The sequence below is a fragment of the Lutra lutra genome, chromosome 2 (genome assembly GCF_902655055.1).
Source record: "Lutra lutra chromosome 2, mLutLut1.2, whole genome shotgun sequence".
In the NCBI taxonomy this organism is placed as follows: domain Eukaryota; kingdom Metazoa; phylum Chordata; class Mammalia; order Carnivora; family Mustelidae; genus Lutra; species Lutra lutra.
Window position 1 is genome coordinate 192,120,089 of NC_062279.1, and position 18,353 is coordinate 192,138,441.

General features: G+C 36.3%; 1 protein-coding gene across 14 annotated transcripts in view; it reads left to right on the plus strand.

The window, feature by feature from the left end:
• Window positions 1-18,353, plus strand: part of ADGRL3 (adhesion G protein-coupled receptor L3) — an 846,536-nt gene that overhangs the window by 578,574 nt on the left and 249,609 nt on the right. For all 14 annotated transcript variants that reach the window (XM_047719410.1, XM_047719413.1, XM_047719415.1 and 11 more), the window contains one exon: window positions 2,437-2,517. In XM_047719410.1, coding sequence (XP_047575366.1) covers window positions 2,437-2,517 — 81 coding nt within the window. The remainder of the gene's footprint in view (window positions 1-2,436; window positions 2,518-18,353) is intronic.

The following is an 18,353-nucleotide window of genomic DNA, read 5'->3' on the forward strand; positions in this document are numbered from 1 at the left end:
AGATTCATTGCCTTAGTTAACCACAGATTAGGTCTTATTATATCTTATGTGTTTTTGTGGAGACAAATGTGTGAGTACCACTGATCTAAAGTGAAGCTGACTTTTTTTTTAATGTATTTGATTAATGTAGTTAATCAACAGCAGCCTCCATGATTTCTAGTTTTTATTCTGTGGATCGGAAATCTCAGCAAATTGAAATATGTCACTGCATTTCTGCCATTCTCTAAGGCTGAGAGTCTGTCAACTCCTGTTACAGGAGCCCTCCCGGCCACCCCTCATCCTGCAGTTTGCTGGAGTTCTCACTGGAGGGAGAACAGACATTTTGACAAACCAAGTTCAGCACTTGACTGTCAATATCCTCATGCCACTCTGCCGCCTCTTGGATTATCTCCAGTCCCCCTTAGGGACATACATACTGTGATCTCATGCTCCCTAAAGTATCCCCACTGAGCACTCTTGAAGTTACGTGATTATCCCAAGAACAGAGGCAAATGTGACATTTAAAGGTTCTTTTTACTTCAAGCCAAATGTAGGGGTGACAGTTCCACAAGCAGTTACTTGTCAGAGTTTAATCACTAAAATCCATACACTTTCCCCCTCCCAGGGTTAGTATATGGAGATCTTCTTTGAGAAAAATATTCTGATATACTTAAAAACACTTCACATTTGGAGTCAAAATGCCCCTGGCCTTGCTATTTACTAGCTGCACGTGCTTGAGCAAGTTACAGTCTCCTCTGCTTGTTTCTTTGATTTAAAAATATGAGTATATTGGCATAGTACCTACCTTTCAATCCCCATAATGACATGGTTGTCTAAATGGAGACCATGTATGCACGAATGCATGTTAATTATTATATGTGGTAAAAGTCATGATCCTTGATTAGACGTGAACTCGATATTTATGTGCCAAGATTATTCTGAACCAATATAAAGTCGAAGATTTTTATTTTCATTTATGTAATCGGTAGCGTTTCAAACCAGTTCATTGGTAATAATATAGGACCTTGAAAACAAAAAAATGATTTTGCAATCAAGTATGTAACATAGATAAACATTAGGCGTTTTCATAATTAAGATAATCTAAAGTTTTTAATAAGCTGCATTACACTGGACTGCTACAAGTGCACACTCACTGTCTTACTTCTTTTATAATAGTGCTTTTGGTGTTCCATTGAAACATGGCCAGTGAATGCACAATATTCTTAGTTACCATTATGAGGGGCTCTGTATATTACAACGTCTCCACTGTGTCTGCTGTTAGCTAGAAAAATGCTGGGAGCAACAGCAGCTACTATCAACAGGGAGCCATATTAATTATTTGAAATGTGCCTCATAAGAGGAATCAGCAGAGTTTATTACAAGTCGAATATTACTTGAAACGCGAAGGTTACTCTAGCTGTTATCATAATCTATGTATCATTAACTTTCCTTGTTTAGGAAAAGAGATTAACAACCCTGTAAATTGCTATAGTAAATGTGTAAAATATAACTGCATATTCCCATTGTAGAAAGAAATTGGTGAGTCCTCTGCTTCTACCCAAACCTTTTTTTAAGAAATAGTTTTAAAAAGTAGCTTTAGAAATTGAACTGACTCTGTGACTATGCCTTCTTGTCTCGAAATTCTAATTGCTTACTGAATCATCAGTATACAAAGCACAGCTACTTTGAACATAAGAAATATTTTTGTTTGTTGTTAACCTAGCAGTTTTTCCAAGCAGCGTCTTGGCCTCCAAATCAACACCTTAACTCATAAAACAGAAATTCTGTTACAAATAGTGTGTGAGCTGGTAGCATGGTTTGCAAGGAATAGAAAATGAATTCATCTACCTACTTTTTATATCCTGGCTAGTTATTGTTCTTCCATAAAATACACTAAGCAGGTAGGAGTAGCTTTCTATTCAAATAATAGAAATAAATTCTAAAAACTAAAAAAAAATTACCCAGAGTTATAAAGTTATCTAAGTAACTGCTACTTGTGTGTTATTTGACATTGATGACAGTCTGCAGACTGCATATTACTGGTCTGGGACAATGAAAATAAGTGTATAAATTGAGAATAAGTGTTTAGAAACACTGCAAATTGAGAGACTACTTTTCGGTTTAACCTGACAGTAAAAAATGTGGACTTGTGTTGTTTATGTCTTTTTTCTTTCCATTTTATCTTTCTTGTAAATCATTTTCACTGTATTTTTAAAAGTGTCATTCCACAATAAATGTGTAATTTAATAATAAAAAAATAGTTTAAGAAGGACTGATTTAATTGCTTGATGTTTGAATAATGCATAATGCTCCTGTGTTTGAATAGATTTGTCGACGTGATATAATGAAAATTAATTCAGTGTGAAGACAGATAATATTGCATCATTAAAAACAAACAAAAAAGTGTAAAGAGACATAACTGTAATGTCTGTTTAACATTTATTTTTGGGTCCACAGGGCAGGCGCATCATGGGCAGGTGTCCTACATCTCTCCACCAATTCACCTTGACTCTGAGCTAGAAAGACCTCCTGTTAGAGGTGAGTTGATTATTATTACAATGATCATCATTATTATTTAAAGGAAAAGAAACCCTATTCATTATTTTTGATGAAGACAATTCAATCACAGATAGTTATAAATATATATTTTATAAGGTAGTTCCTATTTAAAAAGTGGGGAGGGGGCATAGTGTACAAGGAATCTGATAACAGAAAGAGGAAATCTTATTTATAACCTAAAATATGAAATACTCTTCTGAGAAATATTTGTAAACAAACTATGAAATAGGGATAGATAATGATTCAACTAGTGGAGGACTAATTGAAAGCCAACTTAGATTCAGAGATTAGCAGATAACCATTACTTTTTAATTATAATTTTCTTCTTCTCCTAGCTTTTTAAAAATAAATTAATTTATCTTAACCTAAGGCATAGTGACAGATTTATTTCCTTTCAAAGTGATATTTTATATTTCATTTTTAAAGTCTTTTTAGTATTAATATGATCATTTGGTTTTAAAAATATATAAATTAAAATTACTTTAAATTGATGCCATCTGTTTAAAGATTCTTTTAAAATAACTAGTCATACAAAACAAAAATTAAAAGTAACATTTATTTTTCCGTAATCTACAGAATTTCTCTTTCCACTTTTAAAGAAATACTTATTATTTTCAAAATGTATTTTAATGTTCAAAGCTGATGTGACATGGACATGTTTTCTTTTTTATTTTTATAAATACCAAATATTCTAAGGTTATTTTTTTAAGAGTTAAGTGATGCAGGATATTTTCTAATACCTCCAGTAGTATTAATCACTTGATACAATAGAAGTCATTAGTCTGCCTTCTATAAGCATGTTTTCTATAGATGCTATTTCCTCCTCCGGTGGGTTTCTACCAATGTTCGAAGGTTCAGCTTTATCTTCAGTTCCGTGTCTATGCACTGTGGAGAAGGAGAGAACATGTGTCTGTTCTCCAAATGGCCCCTGTGCTTGCCTCGGGTATTTACACCTGTGAGACACTATCTGCATATTTCCCTTTCTCCTCCAGCCACTGGTCTATGCTTGGCACATAGTAGGAACTCATACAGTGGTTTCTAAGTAACAAAAAGTAAAGGGGACAACCTACGTTCTGAAGGATGCAGCCTCCTTTTTCAAGACAAAAAGGAAGCAGGGAGGACAATGAAATCCACGAAATGGAAGCAGAATGAACCAAAACGGATCTGTGAAAGTTGTAACATTTTTTTTTTAAAGATTTATTTATTTATTTGACAGACAGAGATCACAAGTAGGCAGAGAGGCAGGCAGAGAGAGAGGAGGAAGCAGACTCCCCGCCGAGCAAAGAGCCCGATGCGGGGCTCGATCCCAGGACCCTGGGACCATGACCTGAGCTGAAGGCAGAGGCTATTTAACCCACTGAGCCACCCAGGGGCCCCAAAGTTGTGACATTTTTAAGGAAATGTGTTGGGAGCACAGGAAAGTGAGAGCAGTTCTAGAGGAAGAGACTGACAAGACGTTATGAGGCAGATTGGGAAGGATTCTCTATCACGTGGAAAGACATTTGCATTTTACCCTAGGGGGGAAAAGAGGTCATGAAATATTTTAATTTTTTAAAAATTCTTTTTCTAGGGGCACGTGGGTGGCACAGTTGGTTAAGTGACCAGCTTTTGATTTTGGCTCAGGTTGTGATCTCAGGGTCCTCAGATGGAGCCCTAGGTGGGGCTCTGCATTCAGCATGAAGTCTGATTAGTTTCTCACTTCCTCTCGTGCTGCCCCTCACTCACCTCTCTCTCTCTCAAATAAATAAATAAATCTTTTTTTTTTTAAGATTTTATTTTATTTTATTTTATTTTTTATTTTTTTTTATAAATTTTATTTTTTATAAACATATAATATATTTTTATCCCAAGGGGTACACGTCTGTGAATCGCTAGGTTTACACACTTCACAGCACTCACCATAGCACATACCCTGCCCAATGTCCATAACCCCAACCCCCCCAACCCCCTCCCTCCATCAACCCTCAGTTTGTTTTGTGAGATTAAGAGTCACTTATGGTTTGTCTCCCTCCCAATTCCATCTTGTTTCATTTACTCTTCTCCGACCCCCTTAACCCCCCATGTTGCATCTCCTCTCCCTCATATCAGGGAGATCATATGATAGTTATCTTTCTCCGATTGACTTATTTCGCTAAGCATGATACCCTCTAGTTCCATCCACGTTGTCGCAAATGGCAAGATTTCATTTCCTTTGATGGCTGCATAGTATTCCATTGTGTATATATACCACATCTTCTTTATCCATTCGTCTGTTGATGGACTTCTAGGTTCTTTCCATAGTTTGGCTATTGTAGACATTGCTGCTATAAACATTCGGGTGCACGTGCCCCTTCGGATCACTATGTTTGTATCTTTAGGGTAAATACCCAGCAGTGCAATTGCTGGGTCATAGGGTAGTTCTATTTTCAACATTTTGAGGAACCTCCATGCTGTTTTCCAGAGTGGTTGCACCAGCTTGCATTCCCACCAACAGTGTAGGAGGGTTCCCCTTTCTCCGTATCCTCGCCAGCATCTGTCATTTCCTGACTTGTTAATTTTAGCCATTCTGACTGGTTTGAGGTGATATCTCATTGTGGTTTTGATTTGTATTTCCCTGATGCCGAGTGATGTGGAGCACTTTTTCATGTGTCTGTTGGCCATCTGGATGTCTTCTTTGCAGAAATGTCTGTTCATGTCTTCTGCCCATTTCTTGATTGGATTCTTTGTTCTTTGGGTGTTGAGTTTGCTAAGTTCTTTATAGATTTTGGATACTAGCCCTTTATCTGATATATCATTTGCAAATATCTTCTCCCATTCTCTCAGTTGTCTTTTCGTTTTGTTAACTGTTTCCTTTGCTGTGCAAAAGCTTTTGATCTTGATAAAATCCCAGTAGTTCATCTTTGCCCTTGCTTCCCTTGCCTTTGGCGATGTTCCTAGGAAGATGTTGCTGCGGCTGAGGTCGAAGAGGTTGCTGCCTGTGTTCTCCTCAAGGATTTTGAAGGATTCCTTTCTCCCATTGAGGTCCTTCATCCATTTTGAGTCTATTTTCGTGTGTGGTGTAAGGAAATGATCCAATTTCATTTTTCTGCATGTGGCTGTCCAATTTTCCCAACACCATTTATTGAAGAGGCTGTCTTTTTTCCATTGGACATTCTTTCCTGCTTTGTCGAAGATGAGTTGACCATAGAGTTGAGGGTCTATTTCTGGGCTCTCTATTCTGTTCCATTGATCTATGTGTCTGTTTTTGTGCCAGTACCATGCTGTCTTGATGATGACAGCTTTGTAATGGAGCTTGAAGTCCGGAATTGTGATGCCACCAACTTTGGCTTTCTTTATCAATATTCCTTTGGCTATTCGAGGTCTTTTCTGGTTCCATATAAATTTTAGGATTATTTGTTCATTTCTTTGAAAAAAATGGATGGTACTTTGATAGGAATTGCATTAAATGTGTAGATTGCTTTAGGTAGCATAGACATTTTCACAGTATTTATTCTTCCAATCCAGGAGCATGGAACATTTTTCCATTTCTTTGTGTCTTCCTCAATTTCTTTCATGAATACTTTATAGTTTTCTGTGTATAGATTCTTAGTCTCTTTGGTTAGGTTTATTCCTAGGAATCTTATAGTTTTGGGTGCAATTGTAAATGGGATTGACTCCTTAATTTCTCTTTCTTCTGTCTTGTTGTTGGTGTAGAGAAATGCAACTGATTTCTGTGCATTGATTTTATATCCTGACACATTACTGAATTCCTGTACAAGTTCTAGCAGTTTTGGAGTGAAGTCTTTTCGGTTTTCCACATATAGTATCATATCATCTGTGAAGACTGATAGTTTGACTTCTTCTTTGCCGATTTGGATGCCTTTAATTTCCTTTTGTTGTCTGATTGCTGAGGCGAGGACTTCTAGTACTATGTTGAATAGCAGTGGTGATAACGGACATCCCTGCCGTGTTCCTGACCTTAGCGGAAAAGCTTTCAGTTTTTCTCCATTGAGAATGATATTTGCGGTGGGTTTTTCATAGATGGCTTTGATAATATTGAGGTATGTGCCCTCTATCCCTACACTTTGAAGAGTTTTGATCAGGAAGGGATGCTGTCTTTGTCAAATGCTTTTTCAGCATCTATAGAAAGTATCATATGGTTCTTGTTCTTTCTTTTATTAATGTGTTGTATCACATTGATTGATTTGCGGATGTTGAACCAACCTTGCAGCCCTGGAATAAATCCCACTTGGTCATGTTGAATATCCTTTTAATGTACTGTTGAATCCTATTGGCTAGTATTTTGGTAAGAATTTTTGCATCTGTGTTCATCAAGGATATTGGTCTGTAGTTCTCTTTTTTGATGGGATCCTTGTCTGGTTTTGGGATCAAGGTGATGCTGGCCTCATAAAATGAGTTTGGAAGTTTTCCTTCCATTTCTATTTTTTGGAACAGTTTCAGGAGAATAGGAATTAGTTCTTCTTTAAATGTTTGGTAGAATTCCCCCGGGAAGCCGTCCGGCTCTGGGCTTTTGTCTGTTTGGAGATTTTTGATGACTGTTTCAATCTCCTTACTGGTTATGGGTCTGTTAAGGCTTTCTATTTCTTCCTGGTTCAGTTGTGGTAGTGTATATGTCTCTAGGAATGCATCCATTTCTTCCAGATTGTCAAATTTGTTGGCGTAGAGTTGCTCATAGTATGTTCTTACAATTGTCTGTATTTCTTTGGTGTTCGTTGTGATCTCTCCTCTTTCATTCATGATTTTATTTATTTGGGTCCTCTCTCTTTTCTTTTTGATAAGTCTAGCCAGGGGTTTATCAATCTTATTAACTCTTTCAAAAAACCAGCTCCTAGTTTCGTTGATTTGTTCTATTGTTTTTTTGGTTTCTATTTCATTGATTTCTGCTCTGATCTTTATGATTTCTCTTCTCCTGCTGGGTTTAGGCTTTCTTTCTTGTTCTTTCTCCAGCTCCTTTAGGTGTAGGGTTAGGTTGTGTACCTGAGACCTTTCTTGTTTCTTGAGAAAGGCTTGTACCGCTATATATTTTCCTCTCAGCACTGCCTTTGTTGTGTCCCACAGATTTTGAACCATTGTGTTTTCATTATCATTTGTTTCCATGAATTTTTTCAATTCTTCTTTAATTTCCAGGTTGACCCATTCATTCTTTAGAAGGATGCTGTTTAGTCTCCATGTATTTGGGTTCTTTCCAAATTTCCTCTTGTGATTGAGTTCTAGCTTCAGAGCATTGTGGTCTGAAAATATGCAGGGAGTGATCCCAATCTTTTGATACCGGTTGAGACCTGATTTAGGACCGAGGATGTGATCTATTCTGGAGAATGTTCCATGTGCACTAGAGAAGAATGTGTATTCTGTTGCTTTGGGATGAAACGTTCTGAATATATCTGTGATGTCCATCTGGTCCAGTGTGTCATTCAAGGCCTTTATTTCCTTGTTGATCTTTTGCTTGGATGATCTGTCCATTTCAGTGAGGGGAGTGTTAAAATCCCCTACTATTATTGTATTCTTGTCGATGTGTTTCTTTGATTTTGTTATTAATTGGTTTATATAGTTGGCTGCTCCCACGTTAGGGGCATAGATATTTAAAATTGTTAGATCTTCTTGTTGGACAGATCCTTTGAGTATGATATAGTGTCCTTCCTCATCTCTTATTATAGTCTTTGGCTTAAAATCTAATTGATCTGATATAAGGATTGCCACTCCTGCTTTCTTCTGATGTCCTTTAGCATGGTGAATTCTTTTCCACCCCCTCACTTTAAATCTGGAGGTGTCTTCGGGTTTAAAATGAGTTTCTTGTAGGCAACATATAGATGGGTTTTGTTTTTTTTATCCATTCTGATACCCTGTGTCTTTTGATTGGGGCATTTAGCCGATTAACATTCAGGGTAACTATTGAGAGCTAAGAATTTAGTGCCATTGTATTGCCTGTAAGGTGACTGTTATTGTATTTTGTTTCTGTTCCTTTCTGATCTACTACTTCTGGGGTCTCTCTTTGCTTAGAGGACCCCTTTCAATATTTCCTGTAGAGCTGGTTTGGTGTTTGCAAATTCTTTCACTTTTTGTTTGTCCTGGAAGCTTTTAATCTCTCCTTCTATTTTCAATGATAGCCTAGCTGGATATAGTATTCTTGGCTGCATGTTTTTCTCGTTTAGTGCTCTGAATATATCATGCCAGCTCTTTCTGGCCTGCCAGGTCTCTGTGGATAAATCTGCTGCCAATCTAATATTTTTATCATTGTACATTACAGACTTCTTTTCCCGGGCTGCTTTCAGGATTTTCTCTTTGTCACTAAGACTTGTAAATTTTACTATTAGGTGATGGGGTGTGGACCTATTCTTACTGATTTTGAGGGGGGTTCTCTGAACCTCCTGGATTTTGATGCTTGTTCCCTTTGCCATATTGGGGAAATTCTTTCCAATAATTCTCTCCAATATACCTTCTGCTCCCCTCTCTCTTTCTTCTTCTTCTGGAATCCCAATTATTCTAATGTTGTTTCATCTTATGGTGTCACTTATCTCTCAAATTCTCCCCTCGTGGTCCAGTAGCTGTTTGTCCCTCTTTTGCTCAGCTTCTTTATTCTCTATCATTTGGTCTTCTATATCACTAATTCTTTCTTCTGCCTCATTTATCCTAGCAGTGAGAGCCTCCAGTTTTGATTGCACCTCATTAATAGCTTTTTTGATTTCAACTTGGTTAGATTTTAGTTCTTTTATTTCTCCAGAAAGGGCTTTTATATCTCCCGAGAGGGTTTCTCTAATATCTTCCATGCCTTTTTCAAGCCTGGCTAGAACCTTGAGAATTGTCATTCTGAACTCTAGATCTGACATATTACCAATGTCTCTATTGATTAGGTCCCTAACCTTCGGTACTGCCTCTTGTTCTTTTTTTTTGTGGTGAATTTTTCTGTCTTGTCATTTTGTCCAGATAAGAGTATATGAAGGAGCAAGTAAAATACTAAAAGCGTGGCAACAACCCCAGGAAAATATTCTTTAGCCAAATCAGAAGAGATCCCAAATCGTGAGGGGGGAGAAAGGGGATAAAAAGATGTTCAGAAAGAAGAAGAAAAAAAAAAAAAAAAGAAACAATTAAAAAAAGAAAACCAATAAAGAAAAAATATAAAAAGGGAAAATATATATATATTAGATAAACTAGTTAAGAAAACGTTAAAAAAAGAAAATGGTAAAAGTTAAAAAAATTTAGCAGAAGAAGAGAAAAAAAATTGAAAAAGAAAAAAAATTAAATTAACTGCAAGGCTAAAGAATCATGGGGAGAAAGCCATGAGTTCCGTGCTTTGCTTTTTCCTCCTCTGGAATTCCGATGCTCTCCTTGGTATTGAAACTTCACTCCTTGGTAGGTGAACTTGGTCCTGGCTGGGTTTCTTGTTGATCTTCTGGGGGAGGGGGCTGTTGTAGTGATTCTCAAGCGTCTTTGCCCCAGGCGGAGTTACACCCACCTTACCCGGGGCGGGGCTGAGTAATCCGCTCGGCTTTGCTTTCGGGAGCTTTTGTTCCCTGAGTGCTTTCCGTAGAATTCCGGAGGACGGGAGTGAAGATGGCGGCCTCCCGGTCTCCGGCCCGGAGGAGCCGAGAGCCCGGGGCCCCACTCCTCAGTTTGCCCTCATAGAACAGCGCCCAATTACTCCCATCACCTGGCCTCCGGCCTTGCTCCAAGCTGACCGAGCCTGCAACCGGTTCAAGGTAACCCCAAGCTTAGAGCTCACTCCTCAGCTCTGTCTCTGTAGCCGGCTTCCCCGTTCTAAGACCTGTAAGCTCTGCAACACTCAGACACCCCCGATCCTTCTGTGACCCTGTGGGACCTGAGGTCACGCTGACCCTGCGTGGGCTTCACCCCAGTTAAGCCTCTGGAGCGATGTCCCTCAGCGGAACAGACTTTTTTTTTTTTTTTAAAGATTTTATTTATTTATTTGACAGATAGAGATCACAAGTAGGCAGAGAGGCAGGCAGAGAGAGAGAGGAGGAGGCAGGTTCCCCGCTGAGCAGAGAGCCCGATGTGGGGCTCGATCCCAGGACACTGGGACCATGACCTGTGCCGAAGGCAGAGGCTTTAACCCACTGAGCCACCCAGGCGCCCCAGCGGAACAGACTTTTAAAAGTCCCGATTTTGTGCTCCGTTGCTCTGCCGCTTGCCAGAATCCGGCCCCTCCCCCAGCGGTCTATCCTCCCGTCGCTTTGGATTCACTTCTCCACCAGTCCTGCCTTTCAGAAAGTGGTTGATTTTCTGTTTCTAGAATTGCTGTTCTTCTTCTCTTCGATCTCCCGTTGGATTTGTAGGTGTTTGCAATCTTTTGATAAGCTATCTAGCTGATTCCTGCTACCTGAAGTAGTCTCAGCCTGCTACTTCTCCGCCATCTTGACTCCTCCCCCTCAAATAAATAAATAAATCTTTTAAAAAAATGTTTTTCTAAGTTAGTGAGGTGTTTCATTATAACATTATGTTCTTGATATAAGAAAAAATATCTCTGATGTCAGTATAGATGAGGAGAGATTAACAGAAGGAGGCTGTTTCAATAATCTAGGTAAAAGATGACTGGGAAATTAGCATAAAGTATGTCCACTAAAATGGCAAGGTCTGAGAATTTTTTTTAAGAGTTTATTTGTTTAATTAGTTAAGTTTGAAGTATGTCCACTACAATGGCAGGATCTGAGGAATATTTTTTTAAATACTTTATTTATTTATTTAGAGATTGCGTATGAGCATGGGGGCAAGCAGAGGGAGAGGGAGAGAGACTCTCAAGCAGACTATGCACTGAGCTCATTGAGCTTGACCTGGGGCTCAATCCCTCAAGCCCAAGATCATGACCTGGGCCACAATCAAAGTTGGGTCCCAACCCTCTGAGCCACCCAGGCCTCTAGGCCTAAGAAATATTTAAAGAGACATGGCATTTGACTGAACCGATAATAGGGAGAAGGAACAGAAATGTCTCTAAGATTTCTGTATCTATCAGCTGCTTAGATGCTTATGACATAATCCCTCATCATGAGGAACAGATGAATTTTAAATTGGGTTTTTTTTTAAGACATTTAATCCTTGGTACAACATTGTTCTTATCCAAGATGGATGTCTGTTTATGCACATAGGTAACTTTAATATAATTCATTTTTTCTGACATCATCTTGGACTGATTTGAGAAGAGTCCTGTCAGGTCATGGGTAGTAGGGTAGTATAACACAATATACTTCGAAAGTTAGTGGCTTATAACAAAAAACATTTATTATAACTTTTAGAGTTGGTTGAGTTGTACGTGTGCTGACTTGGCTGAAGTTAGATGTTTAGTAGCTAGCAAGCTGGTTGATTTTTCAGGGGAAGAAACTCAGTCCACATGCTTAGTAGCCACCTTAATGTCATCTGGGATAATGGTCGTATGAGGCACATCCAGCAGTCTAGCATAGGCTCATTCCTATTGTGACAGGATTCCCAACAATAGGTAGACAAGTCCCAGAGCTCAAATATTTTTCAAGACTCTGCTTATATCCTGTTTGCTATGTCTCATTGATCAAAGCAAGTCACATAGCCAATCCCAGACTTAAAAAGGGAGAAAATGATTCTTAATGTTAGACTGAGGGACCACAATCCAAAGGACCGTGGATACAGAAAAAAAGAGGAATTGGGTCATTTCAAACTACCATAGCAAGTCAGGAAAAGGGTAAAATGAAGTGAGACAAAAATAATAAAGGAATTTAGAGCCAATTAACTTAAACTTGGGAGTTCCAGACCTATTTATCATGAGTTTCCCCAACCAGTACACAGAAGATCAGAAATAAGAACTTCACAGTGTCTTTGTGATGATTAAGAGTAATACAGAGTAGAATCCCGCATCTGGTAGGCCCTATATACAGTGTGGCTATCCTCCCTACTTTTGGGCTCACCGTTGAGCCACAGGGAAGGAAATTGGACTTTGAAGCCAGGCGGACCTGTATGACCTTGGGCAGCTTCTCTCTGTCCCCTGTAAATCAAGGATAATAATGTCACCCCAATAACTTTATTAGGATAATTAAAACAATAAGTGCCAAGTTCCTGGCAAATATGTACCATAACAAGACCCTGAAGAGTTAGAAGGTAAGTAGGCATTATTAAGAGCTCCACTGTAAAATAATATTATCTTGGTCAAAATAGTGATGGTATTGACCTGGTAAAGAATGAATTACTAGAATCCAGCAGTCATCTCTGCCTTATATCAGCTTCAGATAGTACTCTCTACTTTAGAGTGACTGTCTTGGTAACTTCTAGTTCTCACAGTGTTCCTCTGCATACATTGACCCGGAACTCTTCTTTAACTGCTCTGTGATTAATGCAATTACATTTATAGTTACTAGCTCATGTGCCACAATTCTGAAATATTCAGAGAACAGTTAAATAAAGGTAAAGAGGTTTATACAAATCACCATAACATTGAAAAAAATTTTTTGCTTTCTTTTTTCTTAAAACTATTTAATATTTCATTAAAAACAAATATTGGAAATGGGATAGAGTTGGCATAATAATAGCATTATTTTGCAACCACTGAGTATTTCCTTTCAACTTTCAACCGTCACCCTCGATCTTCATTTGCTATTTATAATTATACTGAATACTGCTGCTTATACTTACACGCAGTCAAATTGTATAAACAAACTCCACATATGTCTATATCTATAAACAGAGAGAGAATTTCTCATGTATGTTATATTTTTCTATGAATTTATAAAATAATACATCAAGTTCTTTAAATAAAATGGAATTCTAGCTCCAATTATTGCTATTTTGTGAGATATAGAACGATATACTTTGAACTCCCTAAAAATTAACATTAGCTAACCATTTCAGCTTTCCTTTTTCTTTTTCTCTTGTAATTATATACATATTGAGAATATGAAACATTTGTCTAGCTATTACTATGTCTCTATATATGTATTTTCTTACTTTCTCTTTCTGTACCAATTTCTACTAGTCTCCATGCGTGTTAATGTTTTAGGAATTATTGCTTTACACATTAATTCCTTATGCATTTTATACACCTATACTTTAATAGGAAAATCATATTTAAATTTCTGACATTCATCCAAGTAGTAATACAAAACAACGACATTTAAAATGTTATCAATGTAGTTACCAATATTAGCACAGGGAACCTATCAATAGAAAATATTAACTAACATATAGTAACACATCAGATTGCTTCAGATATTTTGCCATTTTATTCTGTTCTAATCTGAAATATTTTGGATTAAAAGTTGGTACTTTTATATACATTTAAACACACACACACACGTATATATACATATAGATACAGTGATTATCCTTTGAATATTTGAGATAGTGAACTAATTATTGGTAACTTTGGAATTGTGTTGTAAAACTCAATTCTGAAAAACAATTAAGCAAGCATATTTCCAAAAAATCATATTTTTGTCACATTTTCTCTTTTTTTTTTTGCCCCCTCAAATTCTTTATCACCTATGAATCATTTTTATTTTAATCCACATGTCACTATTCTCCCTCCTTTCAACTGTCTTGACTTCTTTCATTTTCTATCATTTTTTTAGGGAAAACATACGACATTGATGCATTCGTTTGTCATACATGTTTCTTCCTTAGTACTGTGCATTTTAATTCTACACCAACATGCTCTTAGTAACCATATAGAAAATGTAGTAGCAGTTTACCAAATAGCCTTGAATAAAATTTGTAATCTGCATTTCAAAGTAGCAGCAGTTTATAAATTCTTTGGAACTTACCCACTGATGAGTAAATTTGAGAGATTCTATTCTTTAAATCTAATGTGATCATACATGGCATTTGGTTACATAATTTATGCCTGTGATAGCTTTATATGCATTCTTCAATTTACAGATTTTATTACTGAATAGGGGTATAAATTCCAATAGTTTACTGGTGCATTAATGTCACAATACATTACAAGGTAATTAACCAGAGCTGCCACTATAAATAGAAAAATAGTCACAGCCCTCACTATAAACTACTTAATAAAAATAAGATCCTGAATCAGCATTCACCATTATAGTAATTTTTCTTGCCATATGTCTCATTAATCAGAACTTTAAAAAAAAATACCCTCATCTAAAACCGCCATTATTTTTAAACCTTTCATTATTAAAACAAGTTTGTTATCATTTTCTAGTTAGTTTAATGGGATTGATTATATATTTCTGTATGCAAATATGTTACATGCTTTTGAGACATCTTTCCCATTTTTTATATTATAATTGGGAAACGAAAAACTAGTTTTTGGTAGTTTTGTAGCAGATTTGTAAGCACGCACATTGGAGTTCTTAGCAGGACTCATTAAGAGTTGCAATTCTGAAGGTCGTGTGTCGTCCCAACTATATTTTCTCCCTGACCTTTATTTTGCCTCCTAACTACTCAAATGCAAAACCCCTCCCCCCAGTGTTATGTCTATATTACAGGCAGACTGACTCAATGAAGGTGGTTGGGTGGGAATTTGCGTTGGGAGCTGAATCAGAATCCTAAGCAGAAGTATATATTACTTGAGACTCCAGTGTATCAGTTGAGGCATACCCTTGAGTTGAGACTTTATAGTTTTGTTTTTGACGTTGTTTTGCTTCATTCTTTTTCTGTATAATTTTGTGACAGCCTTAGCAATTATAGAACCCAACCTAGGAATCCTTCATAACATCACTAGTAATTCAAGTTAAACAAATTCCTGTCAATAACCCACAAAAAAACATTCTCTTCTGAAGACTGTCCTCCATTTATATTACTAAGAATGATATTTATGATGTTCTGCTGTATAAAAAGTTTCACAGTTACCGATACTCTCCACCTTCCAATGTAGTAAACAACTAGTAATAATGCTGGTGAAAACAGTTTGTATTTATTTTGTATTATCTTTCTTTAGGTAAGATCTTACATTTAATTAGAAGTCTAATACTAAATACAAATTTATAGCATTTGCTAATTTGTTAACAGTTACAATGTACACTCAAGGGGGAAAAAGCTAAAATATTTGGGCACATTTGAAAAATTACATCTATTTTTTTAGATCTTTTTTTATTTGCTATAATAAACTGAGTAATATAAATATGGTTCCATTGGCACATAATCAATGAACTAGAATAATGCCAGGCATTAAGTTTCATGTGCAAATTGAATTACATTCAGCAAATCCACATTGAAAATATTTTTTAAAGTTCAAAATAAACAGATGGTCCTGCCTGGTGTGTCTATATTAAAAATAGGCTGTAGCCAAAGATTTAGCATCACAAATTAGAGACATTAGCACATGACACTATCGAGTGGAATGTAAAAACATTTGAAATTGATTAAAATAAAATAAGAACAAGACATCTGGCATTCTTATTGAGGAGTCTCTGGGCCTATTTTTTAGTAATCTATGGCAGTATTTTTCTAACTTATCTTATTAGCAGACATTATATGGTAGAACATAATTTCCTAGTTTTATCCACCCTCAAACCCAAGGGAATAAAAATGAAACTTGCATATAACAGATTGCTTTGACCATGTTAAATAAACATGGTTTTTCTACACTTTTAAATGCCAAACATTTTTTTACTGTTTAAAGTATACTGAGAACACCTGCAAGATAGAACTTGTTAATATTAATGGGAAATATCATTCCCATTCATTAAGTACATATCTTGTGTCAGACACAGGAAAAACTATTTTATATGCATTGTCTCATTTCATTTTACAAGGATCCTACCACTTTTTCCTTTAGACTTACTGGTCATCATCATTGTATTTCTAGCATCAGGCATACTTCTCTATATTAATACATGAAATTGGGTTGGATTTAATTGGAATTAAATTCTAAACTTAATGGTAAAATATATTTTTATTCAGTATTTTTAGGGATAAGTATGAAGGCTTTGTAAATTATAATATGATTTACAAATAAAAGTCATTGTTTAAAAGCCAACGTTTATCATTTGAAACAATGTAGCACAATCCTGCAGGTCCCTTGTGGTATGTAATTCATATGTTGAGAAGAATTATTCCAGAAAGTAGCATGTCCCGTTAGTTTTTTACAGTAGGTTCTTGGTCATCTTGTCCTGGTAACCTCTCAATGAATCTGAATGAGAAGGAAGATAGAGTTTGTTTGAATTCTACTTCCACACTGGCTCATGGAAGTTATATTCTTAGTACTTAGAGGACATTAAATAGAGAATTGATACTGTTGTGATCTGAACAACCTCTTTCAGGTTCAGGGTGGCTAATGGTAGATCCAGTGATAATGATCCTTGACTTGAGTATGACATTTCCTCCGTGGAGCCTGTTGCTCAAGGCAAAGGAAAATCTCTGGAAGTAGGATGGGTCTAAGCAGCTCTGACCAGGGTTCAGTTCTTTGAACTTCACACCTCCCCACCCACCCCCCATTCCCAGCACTCTCTGTCCTCCAGAGATTGCTCACTGGCCCAGCTCTCCTAAGATTGCTTCTTTAAGTTCCAGGACTGATTATTCTTTGTTTTTCTTGGCTTTTATTTGTATTTGGAAAGATGGGAGTGTATCTGCTTTATCTTGTTCAGAGAGAAAATATTTAGCATTTTTTGAACGCCACAACTTCTTATAGTGAGCTATTGGTAGTTAATAATAATAGTAGTAATAAAAATTATAACAGTTAACATTTATCTTTAAATCAGACATTCAAACTGAAATTTACCCACATGATCCTCTTTCTCCCAATTATGGTAGAAAACCAATCATAATATTCTTCTGAATATTCCAGTAAACACATTACTTTTGAGTGGACATGGTATGAGCATTCAGTATTTATAATTAACATTTGTGCCTGGTTCTATTTGAAGTACATGATATGGATTATTAATTTTATTAATTTCCTGAATCCCATGAAGCAGGTAGTATTATTATAATTTTGTGAATGAAAAAATTGAGCCATAGAAAGTTTCTTTAACTTCATAAAGGTCAGATTAACTATTACACATTGGACCCAGGATTCAAAACCAGAGATCTGTAAAAATTCTACTTTGTCATTTTTTCATTTATACAGTAGAAATCATGATTTAGTTTCTAAAACAATATACTATAGCATGTAATTATTAATGAAACATATTATCAACAAGGTATTGGGAGATCTAACTATCCAAGTATAGTATCTTATTTTATTTTTTTATAGTACAGTATTTTAAAGAAAATTCCTCACCATCTCTATTAGTCATCTTAAGAAAACAATAGGGCACAAGTGTGAACACTTTACTATTTACTACACAGTGACCAATAAGTTTTTTGTGTGTCCATTGTCTTCTTCCATAAAATAGAATACCTTCATTGTACTGTTACACTATTACTTTTTACTCTTTTCATAAAATATCTTATTGTCTCTCTCAAAAGAAGTATGGAAAATCATACCATAAAAAAAGAAGTCAGGCATTGTGATAAAATATCCCATTTCTGTAGTTTTCAATATTCTCTCCCAAAAATGGTTATTATTTGTGTAATCACCAGAAAATAATTTTATACCAGTATACTAAAAATCAATTAACTTATTGCCTGGAGGAGACAGCTAGCTGATAAATGTGTTGACTGCTACTACCAAAGCCTGGGGTGGGGTGACGGAGGAGGTTTTGACTTCCAAATGGAATAATCACCCTTATCCCTACCTGTGGAATAGTTACAGCTGCAAAGTTCTAATTCTTCCGTGTACTCACACACATGTGCACTCACACACACGCCCATGCCTCTCAGGAGTATCTTTAATGTAATTATTCTTACTTCACAATCGATTTAAAAGACAGCATGATAAAATTTATATAGGATAAATCCTTAAATTTTAGAGTATCTTTTACTCTTAAAGTCAATTGCCTAAGATTAGATAATGATCT